Source organism: Podarcis bocagei (genome assembly GCF_964188305.1).
Source record: "Podarcis bocagei genome assembly, chromosome: 7".
Classification (NCBI taxonomy): Eukaryota; Metazoa; Chordata; class Lepidosauria; order Squamata; family Lacertidae; genus Podarcis; species Podarcis bocagei.
In genome coordinates, this window is record NC_138132.1 from 32,741,166 (window position 1) to 32,763,598 (window position 22,433).

Genomic DNA, 22,433 nt, shown 5'->3' on the forward strand with positions numbered 1-22,433 from the left:
GCTTCTAGAATATTATTTCCCTCATGTACCACCAGGACATATTCTGTCCGAGGGAAGATGAGCTGCGGTAGTGATCCTCTTACCCTTTAAAGAGGAGGAAAGCAATCACCTGTAGCACTTTTCCCTGAGGGCCCTCATCGAAGAGTAGGGCCTGCTGGTAGAGCGGGTCACAGGTCTTTTTGGCAGTCTTTGTTTTCTTCTTGGCCAAGCAAGCGCCATTTTCTAGCAGATAAACCTTGATGTAGGTGGCTGCATTGGCAGAGAGAAAGAAACATGAATGGCCTGTTATTACAGCAGCTATGTCTTGGGGCTGGTTTTTGAGGCGGTCTAGCAGATGAAACACTTTTGAGGTCTCTGGGGGATAGGGCTTGAGGGGAGACTTTATTCTTACATTAAGGCACTTTCATTTGTCCTTATGGTTAAACAAAATTATCCTGTGGCAGGGAAACTCAGATAAAATGTTGCCTTCTGGTAAAGAAAAAGGTAGAAGCTGGGGCAGGATTTAAAAGGACCTGCCAGATATTTAGGCAACAAAGGTATAATCAAATAGCACTTTATGAAAACATCTCATGAATTAATTAAACGTTAAGCATTTATTAGCACTCTTACTAAGTCAGACTATATAATCTGTGTGTTCAGAGTTAAAAAAATATGTTAGAGGGAATTGGGTGTCCTAGTGAGACTAATGATGGTAAAACTCTTGGAAGGAAAAACTAAGTGAGGAAGGAGTTACTGGAAAAGACCTAGTCTTCCCTGTACTTTTTCCTCAAAAGGAAGACCTGAATACAGTATATTAATTCCCAGTTGCCTCTCTACAAACATGAACCCCATTTTCTTTCTACTTCTAAAGGAGGCAGGAGGATGTATAATGACTAGGTTTAGCACTTTGAAACAAGTAAACAGCTAGAAACAACTCAATTAACTCCTCCATGGGATACCTCTAGTCCATGGACCAAATTGAGTCCACTAATCTGTTTTCCCCAAACCACATCCAATTGCTCCATGCCGGTTGTCATACGTGATATTTTCTATCCATACGGCCTTCTCTGATGTGGCTACTCACCGGGAACGGACTTGGATCCTAGCTTTGGACTGAGTCCCCGGGCCTCTATTACTTCTACCTCCAACTGTCCATTCCTGTCAATCATTCCAATGTGGACATCACCTAGAAGAAGTCAGAAAAGTCAACATGGGAACATATTCACAGTCCTGTGCCGGTCATGTATCATCTCTGCGACTTGCTTTATGCCACCTTGACATTTCTGCAGCATATCCACATTTGGAATACTGTGACACCATGGATTGGATACAGGTTAAAGAGCAGCGGAGGGTGGTCTCTAAAGGCAAATGGGGCGCTGTCCCACCAACCTCAGCCTGCTCCTACCCTGCATGCCTCTTACTCAAAACCAGCCCAGGGGCTGGCCCTGGCTGTCCGCTTCCTCCTCCTCCATCTCAGTTTTGCCTTTTTAGAACTCATCAGGCAGGAGGATGGGAACGAAACCAGAATTAGCTGGCTTTCCCTGTCATTGGCTCTGGCTCCAGCTACGGTTGCCCCCCGCCCGCCTTCTGCCCTACCAGTCCCAGTGAATACCAGCCAACACTGCTAAAGGGGGGGTTCAAAAATCCGGACACATCAGAATCCTATAATAAAACAACAATATTGAAACAAAACAATATAAAATGGAAGCAGGGTTCACCAGATGAAAACATTTTTCCCCATCAGTGCAAAGGGTTTACCAAAAGGGTTTACCAGGATGCATTCCCTTGCCAGGATGCTTTTGATCAGGCTGGACAGCTTAGGAACCTAGTAATCTGGCATCTAGTGACTGAGTTCCTTGGTTCCTTGAGTTCAGGAATTGCTTACAGCAGTGACGGGGAAGCTGTTGCTCTCCAGAGGCTGCTGGGCTCCCATCCACCTCCTAGCCAGCATGGCCACTGATCAGGGATGATGGGACTTGTAATCCAACAGCATCTAGTGGGCCATAGGTTCCTTGCTACTGTTTTCCATTGACTGGAAGAGGCTGTCCAGGGTCTCCCATTGTCCTATCTGTAGACAATAGGAACTGAACCTGGGACCTTCTGCATGTAAAGCAGATGCTCTACAACTGAGCTATGATCCTCTTCACAGTGGCGTAGCGTGGGGGGTGCAGGGGGGGCCAGCCGCACCGGGCGCAACATCTGGGGGTTAGGGTTAGGGGGCGCAAATCCACGGGTTAGGGGGCGCAAATTACTTGCCTTGCCCCGGGTGCTGACAACCCACGCTACGCCACTGCCTCTTCAGAAAGCACCAAAGAGGACAATTCAGTGCTGTATGCTGAGACTGTAGCCCTATTCACACATGACTTGTGTACAGGGAATACATGTGTAGAAAGCAGGGCCATGCATTAAACGCTGCCTCAACATTGAATCTCCCTGCCCCATCCACCACATGTGGGCCTCAGTTCTGCAAGGAGGAAGTTCAATGTATGAGCAACTGCTAATGAGTGGGGGCTCTTCACATCAGGACATCTGATTGTGCTGGTATTCTGATTACACAGAGCCCTTTCTCACAAGCAGGGGGGTGGGGAAACCAAATGTGGCATCAAGGGTGGAGCTAAAAGCACAGCCTGCTGCTCTTTGTGCACATTTATACTGTGGTACCTCAGGTTACACACGCTTCAGGTTACAGACTCCGCTAACCCAGAAATAGTACCAGGGGTTAAGAACTTTGCTTCAGGATGAGAACAGAAATCATGCAGTGGCGGCGCAGCAGCAGCAGGAGGCCCCATTAGCTAAAGTGGTGCTTCAGTTTAAGAACATTTTCAGGTTAAGAACGGACCTCTGGAACAAATTAAGTAAGTAACCAGAGGTACCACTGCACCCAGTGCCATTTCTCTAGAAAAAGAGGTGCCAGAACTCACCATGAACACCTCCCTTCTTCTCTTATAACAACAATGGCACCCACCTGAGAGGAGCTGGAACTGAGTTCCGGCCAGTTTCGGCTGAAAAAAGCCTTGCTTATCCCACATGTAATGTGTGAACAGCACAAAGCAAAATTGTCTTGCCTGTTCATGTGAATACAGCCCTAGGATAGTTGTCTATGCCCATCATTCCTGTTTTTAACCAGCAGAGGGCAAAAAAGAAACTGGGTTCTCCATTGCTAGGAGAGCAAAAGGAGAGACGACTCCCTTATGATATGTCTTATTTGTAGAAGAGAAGAATGAGCCATCTGTTATCTCAGATCTTACCACTAGAGGGCACCGTTTTCAGGCTGAAAAGGCAAATTGAAATAAAATAAAATAAAGCAGCACAGAAGGAAAATAAAAAAGATAAAAGCAGCACAAGAAACAGAAAAACAAAATGAGCCCTCCTTTTAAGAAAAAGACTGTTGTGCCAACAGTGCATTTTCACAGTTGCTTTATCTTGAACAGTATGCTCAAAGGAATTTTTGTAACAGAGGCACATGGAGCTGATAGGAAGTGAGAACAGGATCTTGAACAGAACAGTAATGGGGGAAGTGGTCCTTGTTCTGTGCCAGAGCTCAGGCTTGGAGCATGAGAAAAAAGGATGTAGATGTACCTCTGAACATGTGCAGATAGACTTTTCCTCACTGCTTAACAACCTCATCCTAGTCTCATATAAAAAGACGAGAGGAATTTTAAAAGGCAGGCTTTCAAGCAGGGGTGGTTGAATCTTCCAGAAAACCTTCATTTTCAAAATTAAGTGCTGGAGTGAAAAGGTTCAAGGTTCACACCTGAACTGCAAAACAACAGGTGTATTTATAGAGAATTTTGTTATGCCTCATAATAGCAAGGTTACCAACACAAGGTGATCACAGATCCCCTCTTAACAACGACAAAAAGGGGATTTGTGGCTCTTTTTTGGCACACTTTCCTGGCCTTCTTTGATTGTTTCTAATAAGAACCACTTAAAGCAGTGGTGGGGGCTTGTGACCCGCCAGTTGTTGCTGGACTACAACTCCTATCATCCCCGTCAGCCATGTTGCTGGTGGGAGCTGGAGACCAGCAACATCAGACAGGCCAAGCATTTGCCACCCCTGTTTAAGCCATCTGGAGAGCTTCAGAGCTCTGTGAGGATTTGAACCTGTGATTCCCACATCAAAACTCAACAATGGGCCAGAGGAACAGCACCATTCTGGTCAGTCTGAGAAGAGCTCAGCAGGAATCCACCCCTGTGCCATGCCTGCTCAACGAAAGATGACTTTGATAGCATGTTAACTGCCCAAAATCCAAATTAGGTGGGTGTTCAGGTGACCTTGTAGCACTGAGTGCCTAGAACTGGTTTGCTCACCCATTGGCGGAGTAGCAAGTGTCTGCCGTCCTACGATTTGTGCTGGCCCCAGCCCATCTAGGAAGTCGCTGAACTGGCTTTCAGCTCCCAGCCTAGTTGTGGGGAAAATAAACCTGAAGGAAAGGACAACAGAGTTAGGGAATGAGGGGAGAGAAATGGCAGTGTGGAAATACAGTGAGCAGGTGCTACACTGGACATTTGAGAGGTGAAAAGAGAGAAGATGCAGAAACAAGATTCACTATTATCCCTGCATCCCTTTGTCTAATGGAAAAGATGCAGTGCCAGCCCCAGGTTTTGGCAGACCCTTGGGCAAGATGCCATCAGTGGGACCCCCTCCCTCAGCAGACTTACTCCCCTCACTACCTCTGTTGCCAGCAGCTACTGCTCCCCTGCCTCATCAGTGCTACCACCTGATTGGTTGACAGACAGAGCCAAGCAGGCTGTGGCAGCAATTCTGCTTCCATCTCCCCACCATGGTTCTTTACCTGCTCATCCTGCCTGAGAGTTGGGCGAACAAGCAGGTTGTGATGGGAAAGAGGAGGAGCTGGCTAAGAGGACTCTTGTCAATGGGTATGGGCCCTCAATCATGTCAACCTTTAACACTAGGTCTGGAAAATGCACATCTTTTCCATGAGGAACAAAGGGGTTTCCTGTGTGAGGACAGAGTACATTCATATCTCCCTCAGAAGAAATGCACCCCCTGCCTTCAGATAAAGCCTGGCAGGGTAAGGCATGTGATTCCCTTCTTCATTTGCCCCTTCATTCATTCCTTCCTCGTGCCGCAGGGTGGTTTCAGACATGATGGTGAAGCAAAGCGGGAAAAGACAGACCAACTATCTCATGTTTCATTCACTTTTCTTGCAGAAGCCTCTGTTGAGGAATGTGTTTTTGATAATGCAGAGGAGTGAGGGAACAGGAAGCGCCAGGGCATCATGCTTCCTGTTCCTCTTGTGCCTTTTTCCCGTTTATGAGCCGCCAACAGCAGATCACTAAAAGAAAAAAACCAAGCCACTGGGGGACGACTGTGTAATCTGTCTCTCCTGTGCTTATGTTTATTTATGTTTATTTTATTTCATAAAATGTATATACCGCTTGATTGTAAAACCTGAAAGCCATTTACAAAAAGATGTGGGACATCTGCCCTATATAGAAAAGTGGCCTTCACTGCCACTGGACCTTACGTGCCATCGGAGCTGTTACTATTGGTGCTTCCATCAGTTGACTCCCGACTGCCTTGCCGGGTGACCCTGTTCCTCATCTCCACAGCAATGCCAGTCTCCGTACTCCTGCGGATGTTACTACGAAGCTTTTTTGGCCCACCATCTGAAAGAAAGAAATCATTATACTTGGGGGGGGGGGTTGATTTCAGAGACTTAAAAAGTGCCCATGGTTGGGTTATTATTGGTTTCAAGACACCTTAAGGTCCATCAAATTATTGAGGATTGCTTTTTGCATGCATCTATGCCGCAATGTTATTTATTAATTAAACATTTATACCCCGCCTTTCCATTTGAAAATTACAACATCATTAACATCCACTACAGACTTAAACTTACTTCATGCTTATTAACCAACCCCCCCCCCCCCGACAGGGAAAGTCTGGTGGGGGAAGCTAAACAACAAAGAATTCTCATCAAATGACAACTCCCAGAATTATCTGGGGGTAACCACTAAACTGGTATCAAATGAATATGTGTTATAGTATAGTTTTGCATACTGTAACAGAATGTCTAACACACTAAGTTAGACATTTCCTTTTCCATCACATGTCAGTTTATATACAGATTTTGACAATCTGTTTATATTTTAGCATGATCGTATCCCCCATCCCATGTTGCAGACTGAGGCATGGTAAACTAAGGCTGAGAAAATGGGGCAGGTTTGCAGAATTGGTGACCACCAAGTTATACACAGCCCACCAGCACAACTCGCTCACAACTCCATGGTCTGTGGTGTCCCAAGGAGGGAGCAAAAATGTTGATCCCCCAGTGGGCTGCCTTCATCTTGGTGGGTGAGAGGCTAGTTACACAAGTGTGGGACAATATCATGCCTAAGGCTAGCAAGTGAATTCATTGCTGAGGTTAATATTCACTCAGGGATTTCCTGGTTCACAGTTCATGTTCTGCACCACCATAGTGGGGAGAGAGGAGCACCTGCTCTGTGCTTGTGCTTTAGGTGTTAGCAAGTGATGCTTTTCAGAACGGGGATAGAAACACCTCCAATTCATCTACTGCTAAATGTGCAAGGGTGGGCTGTAGTTAAAACAGGGCTGACATATGTCCGGACATTACCGGGATTTCAAAGGCAGAATTGACGTCTGGGGAGAATTTCCAAAATGTGGCACTATGTCCTAAGTTAAAACAAAAAAGTTGATAACTCACCTGCACAACCACAACTGAAATCAGATGGCTAACCAACCTCAGAATCCACAGCAATTAACCTGGGGGAGCAAATCTGTCTCCATTAGTGTGTCCCCCACCCCCATCCCCTGTGGCCAAGCTGTAATTCTCAGAGAGTTACAAGAGAGTGAATTTCCCCTCCTGATGGCTCACCAAAGCAAGACTCCGCTTTGTGCTTCAGCTATGCTGTTTACCTGCCCTTTACAACTGACCTTTCCCTCAGATAGGGACAGTAGAGCGGACAAGATTAACCACTTAGAAACAGTCCCTGACTTGCAGACCCCCCAGGCTCTGGAAGGGGAGAATCAAGGGTGGCATCGCTTGCGAATACTTGAAAGCAGATGAGAGCAAAGCAGATTCACACTGCGCACTCCCTACAACAGATTTCTGATCCCTGCATTGCCAGTCCCTGGCCCTTTGATAAATTATTCACAGCCAATATTTTTTATTTTAAAAAAATGTTCAAAAGGCCTTTAATGTGCTTAGTTGATCTTTCAGTGATGAAATACTTAACATTGCCCTCTGGAGCAAGCTCAAAATGCTTGGATGTATGATGAAGTGAGCTGCATTTGTCCTCCAAATTCTTAGCTGGCTCAGAATGAAAAACAAGATCCTGCATGTGCACAGTCTCATTATGCTAGAACTCAGCTGGGGCCATGCAAGAAAGCTGAGCATTGGAAGATTCAGGACAGGCAAAGAGGTATATTTTCTTCTTCTTACAGCACATAGTGTATCTGAAGAAGTATGCATGCACACAAAAGCTCATACCAAGAACTAACTTAGTTGGTCTTTAAGGTGCTACTGGAAGGAATTTTTTTATTTTGACTATGGCAGACCAACACGGCTACCTATCTGTAACTAGCACATAGTTAAACTGTGCAGTTCTCTCCCACAGGATGTAGTGATGGCCAACAACTTGTATTACGATTGCATAAAAGTATTAAACAAATTCATGGAGGATAAGGCTACTAAAGACTACACAGGATCCAGGAGCCCTTTGTACCCACAGTGGTGCCACTGCCAGAGCAGCACCCCATATCATTTCTGAGAAACAGGGGCAATGGAAAGAGAGGGGTTGCAAAGGAACCTAAAGCCTTATACTAAGCAAGACCAATACGCCATCTTGCTTGGTGTTGTCTATGCTGAGTGTCAGTGGCTCTCCAGGGTTTCAGAAAGCATTTTTCTCAGCCCACCCTAGGGATGCTGGGGACTGAGCCCAGGACTTTCTGCGAGCAAAGCGTGTGCTGTGCCACACAGATATAGCCATAGATTTGGGTGGTGGAGGAGAAAAGGTCTCCAGAGCTGGTCATGTCTGCAATGATATCATCAGGAATGTGACAAAACTTGGGAGTCTCCAGAATAAAGGGTAAAGGGACCCCTAACCATTAGGTCAAGTTGCGGACAACTCTGGGGTTGTGGCGCTCATCTCACTTTATTGACCGAGGGAGCCGGCTTTCAGGTCGTGTGGCCAGCTTGACTAAGCCGCTTCTGGTGAACCAGAGCAGCGTACGGAAACACTGCTTACCTTCCTGCTGGAGCGGTACCTATTTATCTACTTGCACTTTGACATGCTTTCGAACTGCTAGGTTGGCAGGAACAGGGACTGAGAAATGGGAGCTCACCCCGTTGCGGGGATTTGAACCGCCGACCTTCTGATCGGCAAGTCCTAGGCTCTGTGGTTTAACCCACAGCACCACCCACGTCCTAGTCTCCAGAACAGACCCAAGCTATTCAAGATCAGTCCAAAGAAATCCCAAATCAGCTCATTTTATGTGACTCAATTCAGAACTGAGCCTAAGAAAACTTGCCCAGCCCTATCGAAAAGGCTTGCCTCTGTGCGAGAGATTGTACTTCTTTCCACTCATTAGCAGCCTCCTCCTCACTGAGCAACCAGCACCACTCACAATATTTGGGGGCTCAAGAGCAACTCGTTGAGGCTGTCACAGATTGCGCAATGAAGCCTCACGCGGACAAGCCTCCTGCCAGGCCTCTGGAGAATCCAAAATAAAAGAGCTATTTTTAAACCCTTCCAGCTCTAAACTCAGGCACTTCTGTGTGTCTCGGAGCCAAACAAAGAGGAAGGTGAGGCCATCTTACTGAAAATACGTCTCCCTCCTCTAGATCTTTGGTGGCAAGGCGGCATCTAACCTTCTCCACCCTGGTGTCTTCCATATGTTTTTGACTAAAATTCTATTCAATCCTACCTAGCAGAGATAGCAATTTGGTCTAGATCAGGAGTGGGGAACCTGAAGCCTTGGGGACAAATGCAACCCTCTAATCCTCCCTAACCAACTCTCATTTCCCTCCCCAGGCCACATACTTCACTGGCCCTGCTTACAGCACTGGCCTTCCTTGAGTGTTTTTGGCTGGCTAGAATGTCCTTGAACATGATGATGATGCTTCTCATTTGCCTGAATGATGCATTTGTTAGGGTTGCCATACGTACGGCAAAACCCGAACATGTCCTTTTTGGGGGTGCAAATATGCCTATCCAGGCGGATGTTTACATTTTAAATGAAATGTCTGAGTGTTGGAAGGGGGAATCGGCTTGGGCGGCTTGTGCTCAGGCTGCTCTGCATGCTGCAGCCACTGCCAGCCCAAGTCAGGGAAAGAGGTAAGTGGTGTGGTAGCCCCCACACCTCTTTTCCCAGCTTGGGCTGGCAGCAACTTGAGCTGTCCTCTTTTTGCTCTTCAGTATAGGGCTGGCAGCCCTAGTGTTTGTAGACCTTGGTGAATCATAGAATCATAGAATCATAGAGTTGGAAGAGACCACAAGGGCCATCGAGTCCAACCCCCTGCCAAGCAGGAAACACCATCAGAGCACTCCTGACATATGGTTGTCAAGCCTCTGGTTAAAGACCTCCAAAGAAGGAGACTCCACCACACTCCTTGGCAGCAAATTCCACGGTTGAACAGCTCTTACTGTCAGGAAGTTCTTCCTAATGTTTAGGTGGAATCTTCTTTCTTGTAGTTTGGATCCATTGCTCCGTGTCCGCTTCTCTGGAGCAGCAGAAAACAACCTTTCTCCCTCCTCTATGTGACATCCTTTTATATATTTGAACATGGCTATCATATCACCCCTTAACCTCCTCTTCTCCAGGCTAAACATGCCCAGCTCCCTTAGCCGTTCCTCATAAGGCATCGTTTCCAGGCCTTTGACCATTTTGGTTGCCCTCCTCTGGACACGTTCCAGTTTGTCAGTGTCCTTCTTGAACTGTGGTGCCCAGAACTGGACACAGTACTCCAGGTGAGGTCTGACCAGAGCAGAATACAGTGGCACTATTACTTCCCTTGATCTAGATGCTATACTCCTATTGATGCAGCCCAGAATTGCATTGGCTTTTTTAGCTGCCGTGTCACACTGTTGGCTCATTCAAGTTTGTGGTCAACCAAGACTCCTAGATCCTTTTCACATGTACTGCTCTCAAGCCAGGTGTCCCCCATCTTGTATTTGTGCCTCTCATTTTTTTTTGCCCAAGTGCAATACTTTACATTTCTCCCTGTTAAAATTCATCTTGTTTGTTTTTGCCCAGTTCTCTAATCTGTCAAGGTCATTTTGAAGTGTGATCCTGTCCTCTGGGGTGTTAGCCACCCCTCCCAGTTTGGTGTCATCTGCAAATTTGATCAGGATGCCCTTGAGTCCATCATCCAAGTCGTTGATAAAGACTTGGATGATGACTTGGTGACTTTTGTTTAGCTGGAATATAACTCTTTGCACACTCCTCACTGTTTCTTTGACCATTTCTTCCTCTGGCCCTGCCCACCACCTGCACATGGCCCCTTGGAGGTTGTAAATCAGGGAACCTTGGACTGATAAAGGTTTGTTCTCCCTGGCCTAGATGCTAAATCCAACTTAATGTCAATTTCCAACAATGCAAGGCACTAGTTTTCCAGCTTCTGAACTAGCTACCAAAATTGTACCTTTGGCAGCGGTTTGAACTGCTTATCAAGCATCAATTAAAAGCAGAGGAACAGAGCAGGCTGGTTTTTCCCTGGTCAGGTGGCAATCCTAGAGACAAAAGAACCTGTTTGGAGTCTTATGCCAATCTCTCCCCTTAGCCCTTTTGTCCTTCTCTACTTCCATCTGCAGCAGCCTTTGACCTGCTGCAGGAAGGGATGGAAAGCAGAGGGAAGGGTGGTGTGGAGAAGAGGCAGGAGTGGAAGAGCACACAGCTCCTGCTTTATAAGGGCCCAATTCAAGGTTTCAGGCCTGACATGCAAAGCCCTAAATGACTTGAGACCTAAGGACCTAAAAGAGTGCCTTCCCTCAGTACCAACCATCTCAGGCCCTACAAGCAACACGGGAGGCCCTGCTGGAGGTGCTGCCACAGGGTGCTGCCCAGTTGGCACTGACCCATTACAGGGCCTTCTTGGTAGCAGCTCTTTGTAGAATGCTCTTTGGTAAGGTGTTTCTTTCCCTCATTATTGGCTTTCAGTTGGAATTTTAATATGTTTCTGCTTTCCCAGACATCTTTTAGCTGAAAGACTATTTCTGGCAACCTCAAAATTGTTGGGTATGTGACTGTTTTACATTTTAAAAGTTGTTTTTATTTCACCACTTTCGTGTTTGCCACCCTGGGCTCTCATAGAAGGAAGGGTGGGATGCAAATGTAATTACTAAAACAAGCCGACCAAGAAATAGAAGGCAAGCAGGGCTTTCCAGTTTGCATCTGGGTAACCTTAGGCTCTAAGGCTTGGGTGCTGTGTTGTCTGATGTAGGGGCCATCCACATGACTGCCTCACACCAAGGCAGATGTGATTCAGAAGCCAGCTGGTGTTGACTCATGACCATGCTGCCACAGACTGAGGTGTGGGCAGTTGGACAGCAAAGCAAAGCTGCTAAATTTCTCTTACAGATGCAGGAGCACAGCCTGCTTTAAAACGGGGCACCCCTAGAGAGGGAATGAAGGAGGCTGGTGTAGATAAGGATAATTTTCAGAACAGAAGTAAAAGAAGTTGTGTGCACCACTGAGCAAGACTATCCAGGCTCCTTTTGGCCCCCTAATTTCTGTCCTAATCAGCACTTCACACAATCATTCACAGAGTTGCCATGACAACCCTTCCTCTCCTTGTCAACCCCCTCCCCACTACCTTCCTTCCTCCCAGAGCAGGCTTATGCTCTCTCTTTTGCTCGCTAATACTAATCTGTCTGTGCCAGCATCCTTCAGCAGGCTGTTCCCCAGGGAGAGTCTGGCATAAATCATACCGCCAGGCCCTTATGGGAGGAGCAGGCCTGGAAGAAAGGACAAAGTGGAACCAGAGCTGGGCTTAGGGTGACCATATGTCTTGCACTAAAGAGGACAGTCCTCTATTTGAAAGTGTCCTGTTTCAAGATAAAGAACCTGAGACAGGAGAGAAGGAACCTTGAAACTGTGCATCAACTGTTAGTGCATTGCCAGCAAGCACACCATGCCCCCAGGTCACAGCCTTCCCCACTATGGGGCAGTGCACTGGATTTTCATTTAAATTATATTGGTCCTAAATTTTCAACTATATAAATAATTTGCATATGCAAATTTTACACAGATCTGTTCTTATATGGCAACCAGCCACCCCCAACCTACAGATGTTTGGACAATTACTCCAATAATCCATGACCACTGACTGTGCTAGCTTAGGTTGAAGGAAATTGTAGCCCAAAACATCTGGAGGGTTCCAGGTTGGGGAAGGAAAGTGTTAGCCTCTGCTAATCAAAGCTGACCTTAGCTCCCCTAGCTATCTTGCATCACTCAAAATGTGTGATGCAGCAGCAAAAAAAGCTATTGCTATTCTTGGCTGCATCAAGAGAAGTATCGTGTTCAGATAATACCACTATATTCTGCCTTGGTCGGACCACACCTGGAGTCCTGTGTCCAGTTCTGGCTGCCACGATTTAAGAAGGATGTTGACAGTCTGGAGAGAAGGGTGACTAAGATGATCAAGGATCTGGAAATTAAACCTTATGAGGAATGGTAGAGGGAGTTGGGTATGGTTAAACATCAGGAAGAACTTTCTGGTGGTAAGAACTGTTTGACAGTGGAACGGATTCCCTAAGATGGTGGTGAACTCTCCTTCCTTGGAGGTTTTAGGCAAAGGTTGGATGGCCATCTATCTTGGATGCTTTAGTTGAGATTTCTGCACAACAGAGAGTTGGGCTAGATGACCCTCAGGATCCCTTCCAACTTTGCAATTCTATGATTCTTTAATTCTAGGATACTTTCTAATGTGGCTCTTTAGTCAAGGAGCAGTACAACATGCCCATTATGAAAAGCCTGTTGTTCTCCATCAAATACTTAACTATTTAGAAACCTAGAGAAAAGGATTCCTTTTGTACAACAGAATAACTTATTGTGTTAATAACAAGCATCTGTGAACCTTTGCGCCAGACTGGAGAGCCCCCTCATTCCCATCTTTATACATCTCTCTCATTCACGGTTACCAGACAATTTGGTTTACAGTCACTCAGGAGGCATTTCTGGGAGAATTTAAACTAGACCATTGCAGGACATAAGTCAACTGATTTAAAGGTCAGGAGAGAATCTGCTGGAGTCCACCACCCACACACATCCAGTACCACGGCAAACAGCATTGTGGGAGGAAGGAGCAGAACGTGGAGGCCGGCTGCTTTGTTTCTTCTGAAGCGTAAGCCTGTCATGGGAAGGGAAATGAGACGGGCCAGTGGCCTGATCTGACATGGCAGTTCCTCTGGTCCTGTTGACTGTGATTCATCCCCACAGAGCATGGCCTGACTACCAGCTGCTCATGATTTCACCTCCCTCCCTCCTGGAGTTGCTCACCAGCGGAAGGAATGCCAGCAGTGGGGAGCTGAACCATCCCCAGGAATGTTGGCATGCCAAGTCTCCCCAGATCAGGGATGGGGTATCGGCAAACCTGCAAATGTTGCTGAACTACAACTCCCATCATTCCCAACTATTGGCCATGCTAGATGGGGATGGTAAGAGTTAGAGCCCAAGAGTATACAGGTACCCCATTCCTACTGTAGATCAAGAAATCAACCCCACAGATACACCCACAAAATCCAGACCAAGACATGCAGGAGTGAGGCTTAAACACCCCAAATGCCAAGAAATCTCCCGTGAGTGTTCTGAGGAAACCAAACGACACAATCAGTGCCTGGACAGGACCCCCTTCCTAGTATGATGCTCTCAGGCTCCCTCAAACCTAAGTTAAGATCCTGCTCAAGCAAGTGATTAAGCCACGGGGGAGGGGGCAAACACTGTAAGGCTCAAACTAGGAGCACCTGGTCCACCAGTGCTGCTGGTCCTGAGAGGGAACTGCAGCTAGATTGAGTTGCCAGTTAGAATGAAGCAACCTGCCCAAATCTTGTGCCCTCTAGGTGTCTTGGACCACAACTCCCATCAGCCCCAACCAGCATGAGCAATGGCTAGGGATGATAGGAGTTATAGCCCAAAGTCCAGAGGGTAGACCGTACCAGGCTAGGTGGATCAATGGTCTGACTTGGCATAAGAGAGCTATTTCCTAATGAGTCATGGAGGATAAAAGTCCTGCCACCCGCATTCTATTTTGCTTCATGATCAGAACACAGTGTGGGCAAATCCATGGCAAGGATTAATTAACCCTATTTGCATTGACACTAATTTACAGCTGAACCTCTGTGCTTCTTTTTTTCCCTTCCTTCATGCCGCAGTTTGCCTGGATTCAAGATTTGCAGGGTGGGAGAATAAATAGAGTCAGAACTGAACTTTTCTGAAAATGACATGTATGTGAACAGAGCAGGAGCAGTTCAAGATTCTGGGCTAAATCCAGAACATTGCAGCAAGTGTGGGGAACCTTTGGCCCTCTGGATGCTCCTGAATGACAAATCCCAACATCCCTGACCATGCTTTCTGGGGTAGTAGGAGCTGTAGTTTAGTAACATCTGAAGGGCCAAAGGTTCCCCACACTTGCACTATAGTTTGTATTTGTTGCTAGGCTTACTCAGAGTAGACTCATTGAACTGAAGATGCCTAACTTAGACCCATTAATTTCAGTGGGTCTACTCAGAATAGAACTTAGTTGATTACAACTCTATATCTCAGAAGACATGCATTCCCTACTTATAAAAGTTCAGCACCATGGACAGCAAGGCAAAGTGTTACTGATTTGTAACCCATTGGATGAGATTGACAGGGGAGGGGAAAAGGAAGGCACAGATGCTTCTAGTTTTCTGCTCAGCACTCAAGAGGGTAGAAACTCAAAACTGCTTTCCTGTCTGGTCCAGTTCCCTGTAGGTGGGCACCTATGCCATACAAGCAGCCAGCACCCTCGGCCCATGCTAATTCAGCAGCTTCAGAGTATGGGAGGGCTGCAAGCACAACAGAAACTGAATTATGTCTCACTTCTTTGCCCTAGAGGCTGTGCAGCTCATCTAGAGCAGGGGACAAAAGACGTAATAATACAATACTGAGCACCAAGGGACATCAGCTCAGCTCTAAGCTTCTGACCTTTTCTAGGTGGCTGCTAGGATATTGGCAAATGGGCCAGAATTCTGTACTCATTCTGTAAGCAGAGATGTTTGGGCATCTTTATATATTGCCACTTGGTTCCTTATTTCCCTGAACAGCAAGAAGTTCAGGGGCATTGCTGCAGAGTTCACTTGCCTATGGATTAGGACAGTGATCTATTGACATTTTTATAACATATGTTTTAATTACAAATATTCAAGCTGGGCTTATTGGAAACAGATACTCTCCAGAAGGCAGAAAATCTGCCAGATTCCCAGGGAAGGCCACAACACCCACAGCTGCTTCATCATCAGCCAACTCTAGACAAAAACTCTCAGTGCTATCTCTCTCTCTCTCATCTCTCATCTCCCATCTCCCCCAGTCTCTCTATCACTGTGATCATCTCTGCCACATTCAAATTGTTTCTCTGTCCCCACTTCCAAGAGCTAGAAGGTGATAGTGCTCAACCCTTGATGAGTATTGCATTCCAAAATCTGGAAAGAGAACCCCACCTATTGTGAGATCATGCTTCTCAAAAAACAAAGTAGGCAGGTGTTTTTTCCCTTTGAATGTATAGGGAACGCGGGTGGCACTGTGGGTTAAACCACAGAGCCTAGGACTTGCCGATCAGAAAGTCAGCGGTTCGAATCCCCGCAGCAGGGTGAGCTCCTGTTGCTCGGTCCCTGCTTCTGCCAACCTAGCAGTTTGAAAGCACATCAAAGTGCAAGTAGATAAATAGGTACCACTCCGGCGGGAAGGTAAACGGCGTTTCCGTGCGCTGCTCTGGTTTGCTAGAAGCGGCTTAGTCATGCTGGCCACATGACCCGGAAGCTGTACGCCGGCTCCCTCGGCCAACAAAGCGAGATGAGCACCGCAACCCCAGAGTCGGTCACGACTGGACCTAATGGTCAGGGGTCCCTTTACCTTTACCTGTTTGAAGGACCACCTCATTCTGCATAAACCTTTGGAGGCTGTGTTCTGTGTTTTACCACCAAGAGATACTTGGTTGTTCCTGAAGCAAGTTTTAGTGGTTCCACATTCTCTGTAGAACTGCCACCCCTTCCCCACACACATGCAAGGGACATTAGAATGGCACTTTAAAAAATGATTTTTAGGTGGAAAGATGAACTTTTTTCCACCAAGCTTCTGACTTATTTTAACACATACTTGTTTTTTTTTTTTAGATTTGCTTTTTATTGGCATGTTTAATGTGCTCTGGTTTAATTTCACTGTGATTTTAAAGCTGTAAACTGGTCTGGGAGGTTCTTTTGAGGCTAAAAGACAATATATAAACCAGACATGGGCAACATGTGGACTCCAACTCCCATCAGCCCCAACCACCATAACCAATGGTCAGGAATGATGGAAGTTGTAGGCAAAAAACATCTGGAGGGCCATAGGTGCCCCATGCCTGATATAAATGGTTTGATAAATAATTTCCCCTGCTGCACAATAATCATTTGTGGAAAAGAGGCCTTTTCCCAGCTTGGTCCCCTCCAGTTGTCCTGGACCCCATCTCCCATCAGCCTCAGCCAGCATGGCTAAAACAACTGGATGGCACCAGTTTGATTCACTCCACCAAAGGTGAACCTGGGTTGGTGTCTCTGCTCCTTGTTCCATGTGGGCAATGAGCACTGGAATTTTTTGTTCATATCTAAAATTCCTATGCATCACCTTTTCTCCAGCTAAACTGGCAGTATTTTTTCATGTTCAGTAGAATTTGAGAATGTTGCTTTGGGGTTCCACATTACTGAGCTATGTTCTTCACCATTTTAACTTATTTATTTTTGCTCTTTCTTTTCTTAGCCTTTCTGCGGATAATTACAACCCTTTGGATACATCTCAGATGTGCAAGTCTTAAAAAGCTCCAAATAAACTCCTTCTTTTCAAGTCACAGCTGAACCATGAAATGCCAGCAAATACCAGAACTATAATAATGCAAAGGGACGACGCTGAAAAACTGCCAAGATTATAATGGGCTCTTCATATTATTATTTTTCAGGCTTTCCCCCAAATATCTATTTTAGGCAAATAAAAATTTCCTGAAGCTGTAATAGTTGACAAGCCCCTTTTCTTCTGAAAGAGCATTTTCCACACCCCTTCAGCAGTTCCACTTGATGGTCTCTTTTGAAAATTCATGATGCCAAATGCAGAAGGGCAGGTCACAGAAGATACTGCCCATTGTCCCATGCCTTGTAGGTATTCAAAGCCTAAAGTTTCAAAATGCAATTGCATAACAAAAATGAGAACTGGGCCAAAACAAACAAGATGAACTTTAACAGGGAGAAATGTAAAGTATTGCACTTGGGCAAAAAAAAATGAGAGGCACAAATACAAGATGGGTGACACCTGGCTTGAGAGCAGTACATGTGAAAAGGATCTAGGAGTCTTGGTTGACCACAAACTTGACATGAGCCAACAGTGTGATGCGGCAGCTAAAAAAGCCAATGCAATTCTGGGCTCCATCAATAGGAGTATAGCATCTAGATCAAGGGAAGTAATAGTGCCACTGTATTCTGCTCTGGTCAGACCTCACCTGGAGTACTGTGTCCAGTTCTGGGCACCACAGTTCAAGAAGGACACTGACAAACTGGAACGTGTCCAGAGGAGGGCAACCAAAATGGTCAAAGGCCTGGAAACGATGCCTTATGAGGAACGGCTAAGGGAGCTGGGCATGTTTAGCCTGGAGAAGAGGAGGTTAAGGGGTGATATGATAGCCATGTTCAAATATATAAAAGGATGTCATATAGAGGAGGGAGAAAGGTTGTTTTCTGCTGCTCCAGAGAAGCGGACACGGAGCAATGGATCCAAACTACAAGAAAGAAGATTCCACCTAAACATAAGGAAGAACTTCCTGACAGTAAGAGCTGTTCAACAGTGGAATTTGCTGCCAAGGAGTGTGGTGGAGTCTCCTACTTTGGAGGTCTTTAAGCAGAGGCTTGACAACCACATGTCAGGAGTGCTCTGATGGTGTTTCCTGCTTGGCAGGGGGTTGGACTCGATGGCCCTTGTGGTCTCTTCCAATTCTATGATTCTATGATTCAATTGCTGAATGCATGAAAGTCTTTCTGTTTATTTGCAAAATATGCATCTCTACGTGGACATATTCCCCTCTGCTTTGATCTCCTGCTCAATTATGTTGCATGTGTTTTTACAACACCCCTTCTCTAAGGAGTTCAGTGCCCCCTTTTTATTCTTGCAGCAACAACTCTTTAAGGTAGAATAGGCTGAGATACAGAGTCCAAGATCATTCAGTGAGCTTCAATTTGAACAGCAGGAATTTGAACACAAGGCTTTCCAATCCAAGTTTTCCCACTATACCACACAGGCTCTTCCTTCAAATCCCCCCCCCCCCAAAACCCACCCATTCCGTGATACCTTTGTTATATCTCCTCAGTCTTTGGTCCAACCAAAACAAGTTCTAGTATCTGTTTAAATTTGCACAGGTATATCACTTGTTACCTTTGCCACTCATGAGAACATAGGAAGCTGCCATATACCAACTCAGATCATTGTTCCTCCCAGGCTAGCATTACACTGATTAGCAATGGCTCTTCAGGTTTCCTGGGACAGAACTGGCAACCTTTGACATGGAAAGCAGGCCCATCCCCACCACATGATTTTGATTAACTGACAAGGGCACCAGACTCCTAGCCCCTTCTCCTTTATTCCTCTGTACAGGTGATGGAGGAGGCACCCCTTCCCCCTTTTAATTAAGCCATTCAGGTGGTCCTCAACTCAAATGGTAAGAAGAGGAGCAGCTCCCAATTTCCAGGATTCTTGCCAGAGTGAAAAAGGCCATAGTAGCTGGAGCTGATGGGAGCTGTTGTACAAAACATCCAGAGAGCACCAACTGCTGATAGATACTGCTTTATGAAATGAGAGGAAAGACTTCAGGCTTGTTTTTCTCTAGAACCCTGAGATCCAAAGACCAGAGCCTGGTGCAGAAGACAGACAGACGTCAGAAATAATGAATTCTGAGCCCAGTAATTTGTTTTGGCTAGAGCTGAATTGAACCCACAGCCCCTCCATGCAAATATCCAGTCCTAGGATGGAGGGCAGAGATGAGTGTGTGTGGAGTGTGTGTAGAAGTTAGCCTCTTGCTAGTTTACATGAATTGCTGTTCTCCTTTATGGCTCTGGCCCCATCCACCACTGGTTTCCAGAAGCGAGTGTGGCCCTTACCATGAAAGAGACTCCCTGTCCCTCAAACAGAGGAATAAACACACTGATTGCATGCAAAAGAGAGTGAAACTTTCTTTGGCTGTGAGAGTGTGGCAGGGCCTTTCTCCAAAGTCCTTTGGGGAGGCATGCTGCGAAACCTAAGGGATGTCGCTCAGCCACTTGGCTTGTTCAGTATCCTACTGTGAACCCTTTTGTGTGATTTATGTACAATGACTGGAGGGGATTTCTTCCATCCGATGTTAGAGGTTACAAGAAAAAGAGAGAGGGCAGAAGAGAAAGAGGACAGACGGGAATGGGATTTCCCCTTATTAAATGATTATAATTTGATCACTGTTCTGGCGAGAGATGGGACGAAAAGGGGCAGGTGGCTGAGCCAGCGTGAGCTGTCCATTATGTGCTAACCCTTCCTAACTCCTGAGGACAAGGCAGCAGCTTAGCAAGCATGGTGCCAGATAGCAGCTGACCCTGATGCCCGCAGCCGAGCTGAAGCAAAAAAAAGCATAAGCTATCTGCTGGGGAGAGCAGTGGCATGAAATTCTGCAAGGAGAAACTATTCCACAGGCAAAAGAAAGGGCAAAATGTGCATGTAAGTGAGAGAGGGGAGTTAATTGACTCTGCAGAAGAAGCAGCAGCAAGGAGCATCATATGAATGTAGGAAGGGGCCTTATACCAAGTCAGGCCATTGGTCTATCTAGCTCTGTATTATTTATACTGACAGGACTATTTACTAGCTCTACCTGTGGGGTGACAGGGATTGAACTCGGGTCCTTCTGCATGCAAAGCAGATGCTCTACCACTGGTGGGGGAGGAAGTTAGATGGAACTTGCAACCTTGGAGGGGGCAGGTTTGCCTCCCTGCTGCTGGTAACTATGTAAATAAATTAGATACTGCAACAGCAACAACTTAAGCCTCCAAATCTCTTGGCATTTCTCACCACTCAGGGAATTGCCAAGCACCTAACTGTCTCTCGAGAACATTTGTTGTGGTTACTTTTTTAAAATCAGGAAAGAGTAACTCCTTCTCTAGGCAGAGATGCTTGTCAATTTGACATGCATATCGGCCTCTTTAATAAACGGTAACTATAGTCACTCAGCGGTTTGGCTGAGCAGCCTTCCTCAACTTGGTGCCTTCCAGATGTTTTGGACTACAATTACTACCAGCCTTGGCTAGTACCTGAGGATATCAGGTAAGGGGAAGGCTGTCCTTGAGCATATCTACAAGTGTCATTTATTATCGCGTAGCATGGGACTTGGAGTTCCTTCTGCTTCCTGAAATGAATAAAATTTCTGCTTTCTGGCAGGAAATGATGTCCCTGAGCATGATCAAAAGCACTGTTTTCACTTAAGGGGAGTCCTCCAAGGCTTCCCTAGTCAGCCCTCCATACATAGAAGCTGCTTAACTCTCAGGCTGATTCCAGTCTCCCTCCCCTGGTATCTCGCAGCACACAAAAATCCTTGACAGCCTCCCTACCAGGATGGTTGAGCTGCATCGTACTCTTGCTCCATTGGGACAGCCCCACAATAGCCACCATCTTGGCCCCCAGGCTGGATCGCCGCTTCTTATTGGATGAGAGGCTAGCTGAATCCGGGTTGCCTGCATTACTCTTCTCAATGTTGTACATCTCTCCACTGATGCTGGAGCTCCGGACCACATTCCTGGCTGAGGAGGAACTTGTCTCCCCGTTAAGCATGGTCACCTGAGGTGATCTCAGTGGCTCCTTGCCAGCAGGGTGAAGCTGCAACAGAAGACAAAGGAGACATGAGCCCGAGGAAAGAGACTGTCAATGTCTCAATTTTTTTTCACTTTGAACATTATAATTATGTATTTTAAAGGCTGGGATAAGACCAAAGGTCCCAGGTTCTAGTATTATTGGGGGGGGGAACATGTCCTCACCCCCTTACTCACCTTTTTCTTAAAAAACTAAAACCAAGTGTTGGTCATCCCAGCTGTCAGCTTCCTCCTCCTCAGAGTTCGTCCACACTTTCGCTTGTCCTGTGTCCAGAAAGCATGGATCCAAACCGTTTTCCACTTGACCCACACTTTCTAGGCATGGGTCCAAGCAGTTTCCTCCTTGCCCTGCTCCTTTCCCTGAGAAAACCCACTCCTTAGCACTAAGAGCAAACATCAATCCAGAGAAAACTCAATTTTCTGTTTGTTCCAATTGAGCACAAAAGAGTGGCTTCTCCCAGGGTGGGGTGGGGTGGAGAGCAGAGGGATAAGAGGAAGTGCGGATAAGTCCTTAGTCTCAGGTTTTCTCTGACAGAACTCAGCAGGGAATTATTATTATTATTATTATTATTATTATTATTATTATTATTATTATTATTAAAAATATTTATACCCCACCCTCCCCAGCCAGAGCCAGGCTCAGGGTGGCTAACACCAGTCAAATTACAATAAAAACATAAAAGGAGGGGTTAAAATACAGGTTAAAATGCAATTTAAAATGCAGCCTTATTTTAAAAGTAGTCCATAGATCAAAACAGTAAGTGGAGGGGAAAACATAAGGGTCAGTCTGAGTCCAAACCAATGGCCAGGCGGAACAGCTCTGTCTTGCAGGCCCTGCAGAAAGATGTCAGGTCCCGAAGGGACCTAGTCTCTTGTGACAGAGCGTTCCACCAAAAAGAGGGGGAAACAAAACCAGCATTAATTGGCTCTGCCTCTCATAGGTCCTGTCTCCATCTACTATTTGCCTCCGTGCTTTCCACCCTGCCAGTCTCGATGGACACCAGCTACCACGGCCCTAAAGCTTTGCTGAGTGTTGCTGTCTGCCCCACCCCGCCAGAGCTGACCGCCAGCTTGAACATTAGAGCTGTTTTAGCTCTCTCGCGTGGCATGGATTAGATTTAGCTGTGCCCAGTCAATGGCATTTGTCCCTGAATTATGACAGTACCAAGCAGTACACACAGATGGGGTCTTTAGAAAACAGAGATGTTTGCATCTCAGACCATAATTTTCTTTAACAAAAAAAATTAAAAAAAAATGCAGCAACATAAATCATGCAGGATGTTCTTATTTCTCGCACTGAAGAGGAGGATAGCAAAAGGCGTTTTTGGGAGCCTCAGCCACAGCATAATTAGGAGAAAGACCCACTGGACTCCATGAGACACTTTTGA

At 46.1% G+C, this 22,433-nt stretch overlaps 1 protein-coding gene across 3 annotated transcripts in view; it reads right to left on the bottom strand.

Annotated features, from left to right (window-relative positions):
• Window positions 1–22,433, bottom strand: part of RIMS3 (regulating synaptic membrane exocytosis 3) — a 70,850-nt gene that overhangs the window by 10,290 nt on the left and 38,127 nt on the right. For 2 of the 3 annotated variants that reach the window (XM_081202115.1, XM_081202116.1), the window contains exons 2-6: window positions 20,788–21,052; window positions 5,472–5,613; window positions 4,291–4,403; window positions 1,064–1,165; window positions 110–249 (exon numbers count right to left, since the gene is read on the bottom strand). In XM_081202115.1, the coding sequence (XP_081058241.1) occupies window positions 110–249; window positions 1,064–1,165; window positions 4,291–4,403; window positions 5,472–5,613; window positions 20,788–21,052 (762 nt within the window). Of the gene's footprint in view, window positions 1–83; window positions 250–1,063; window positions 1,166–4,290; window positions 4,404–5,471; window positions 5,614–20,787; window positions 21,053–22,433 lie in introns of all 3 variants that reach the window. The other variant, XM_081202117.1, reaches the window with a different exon arrangement.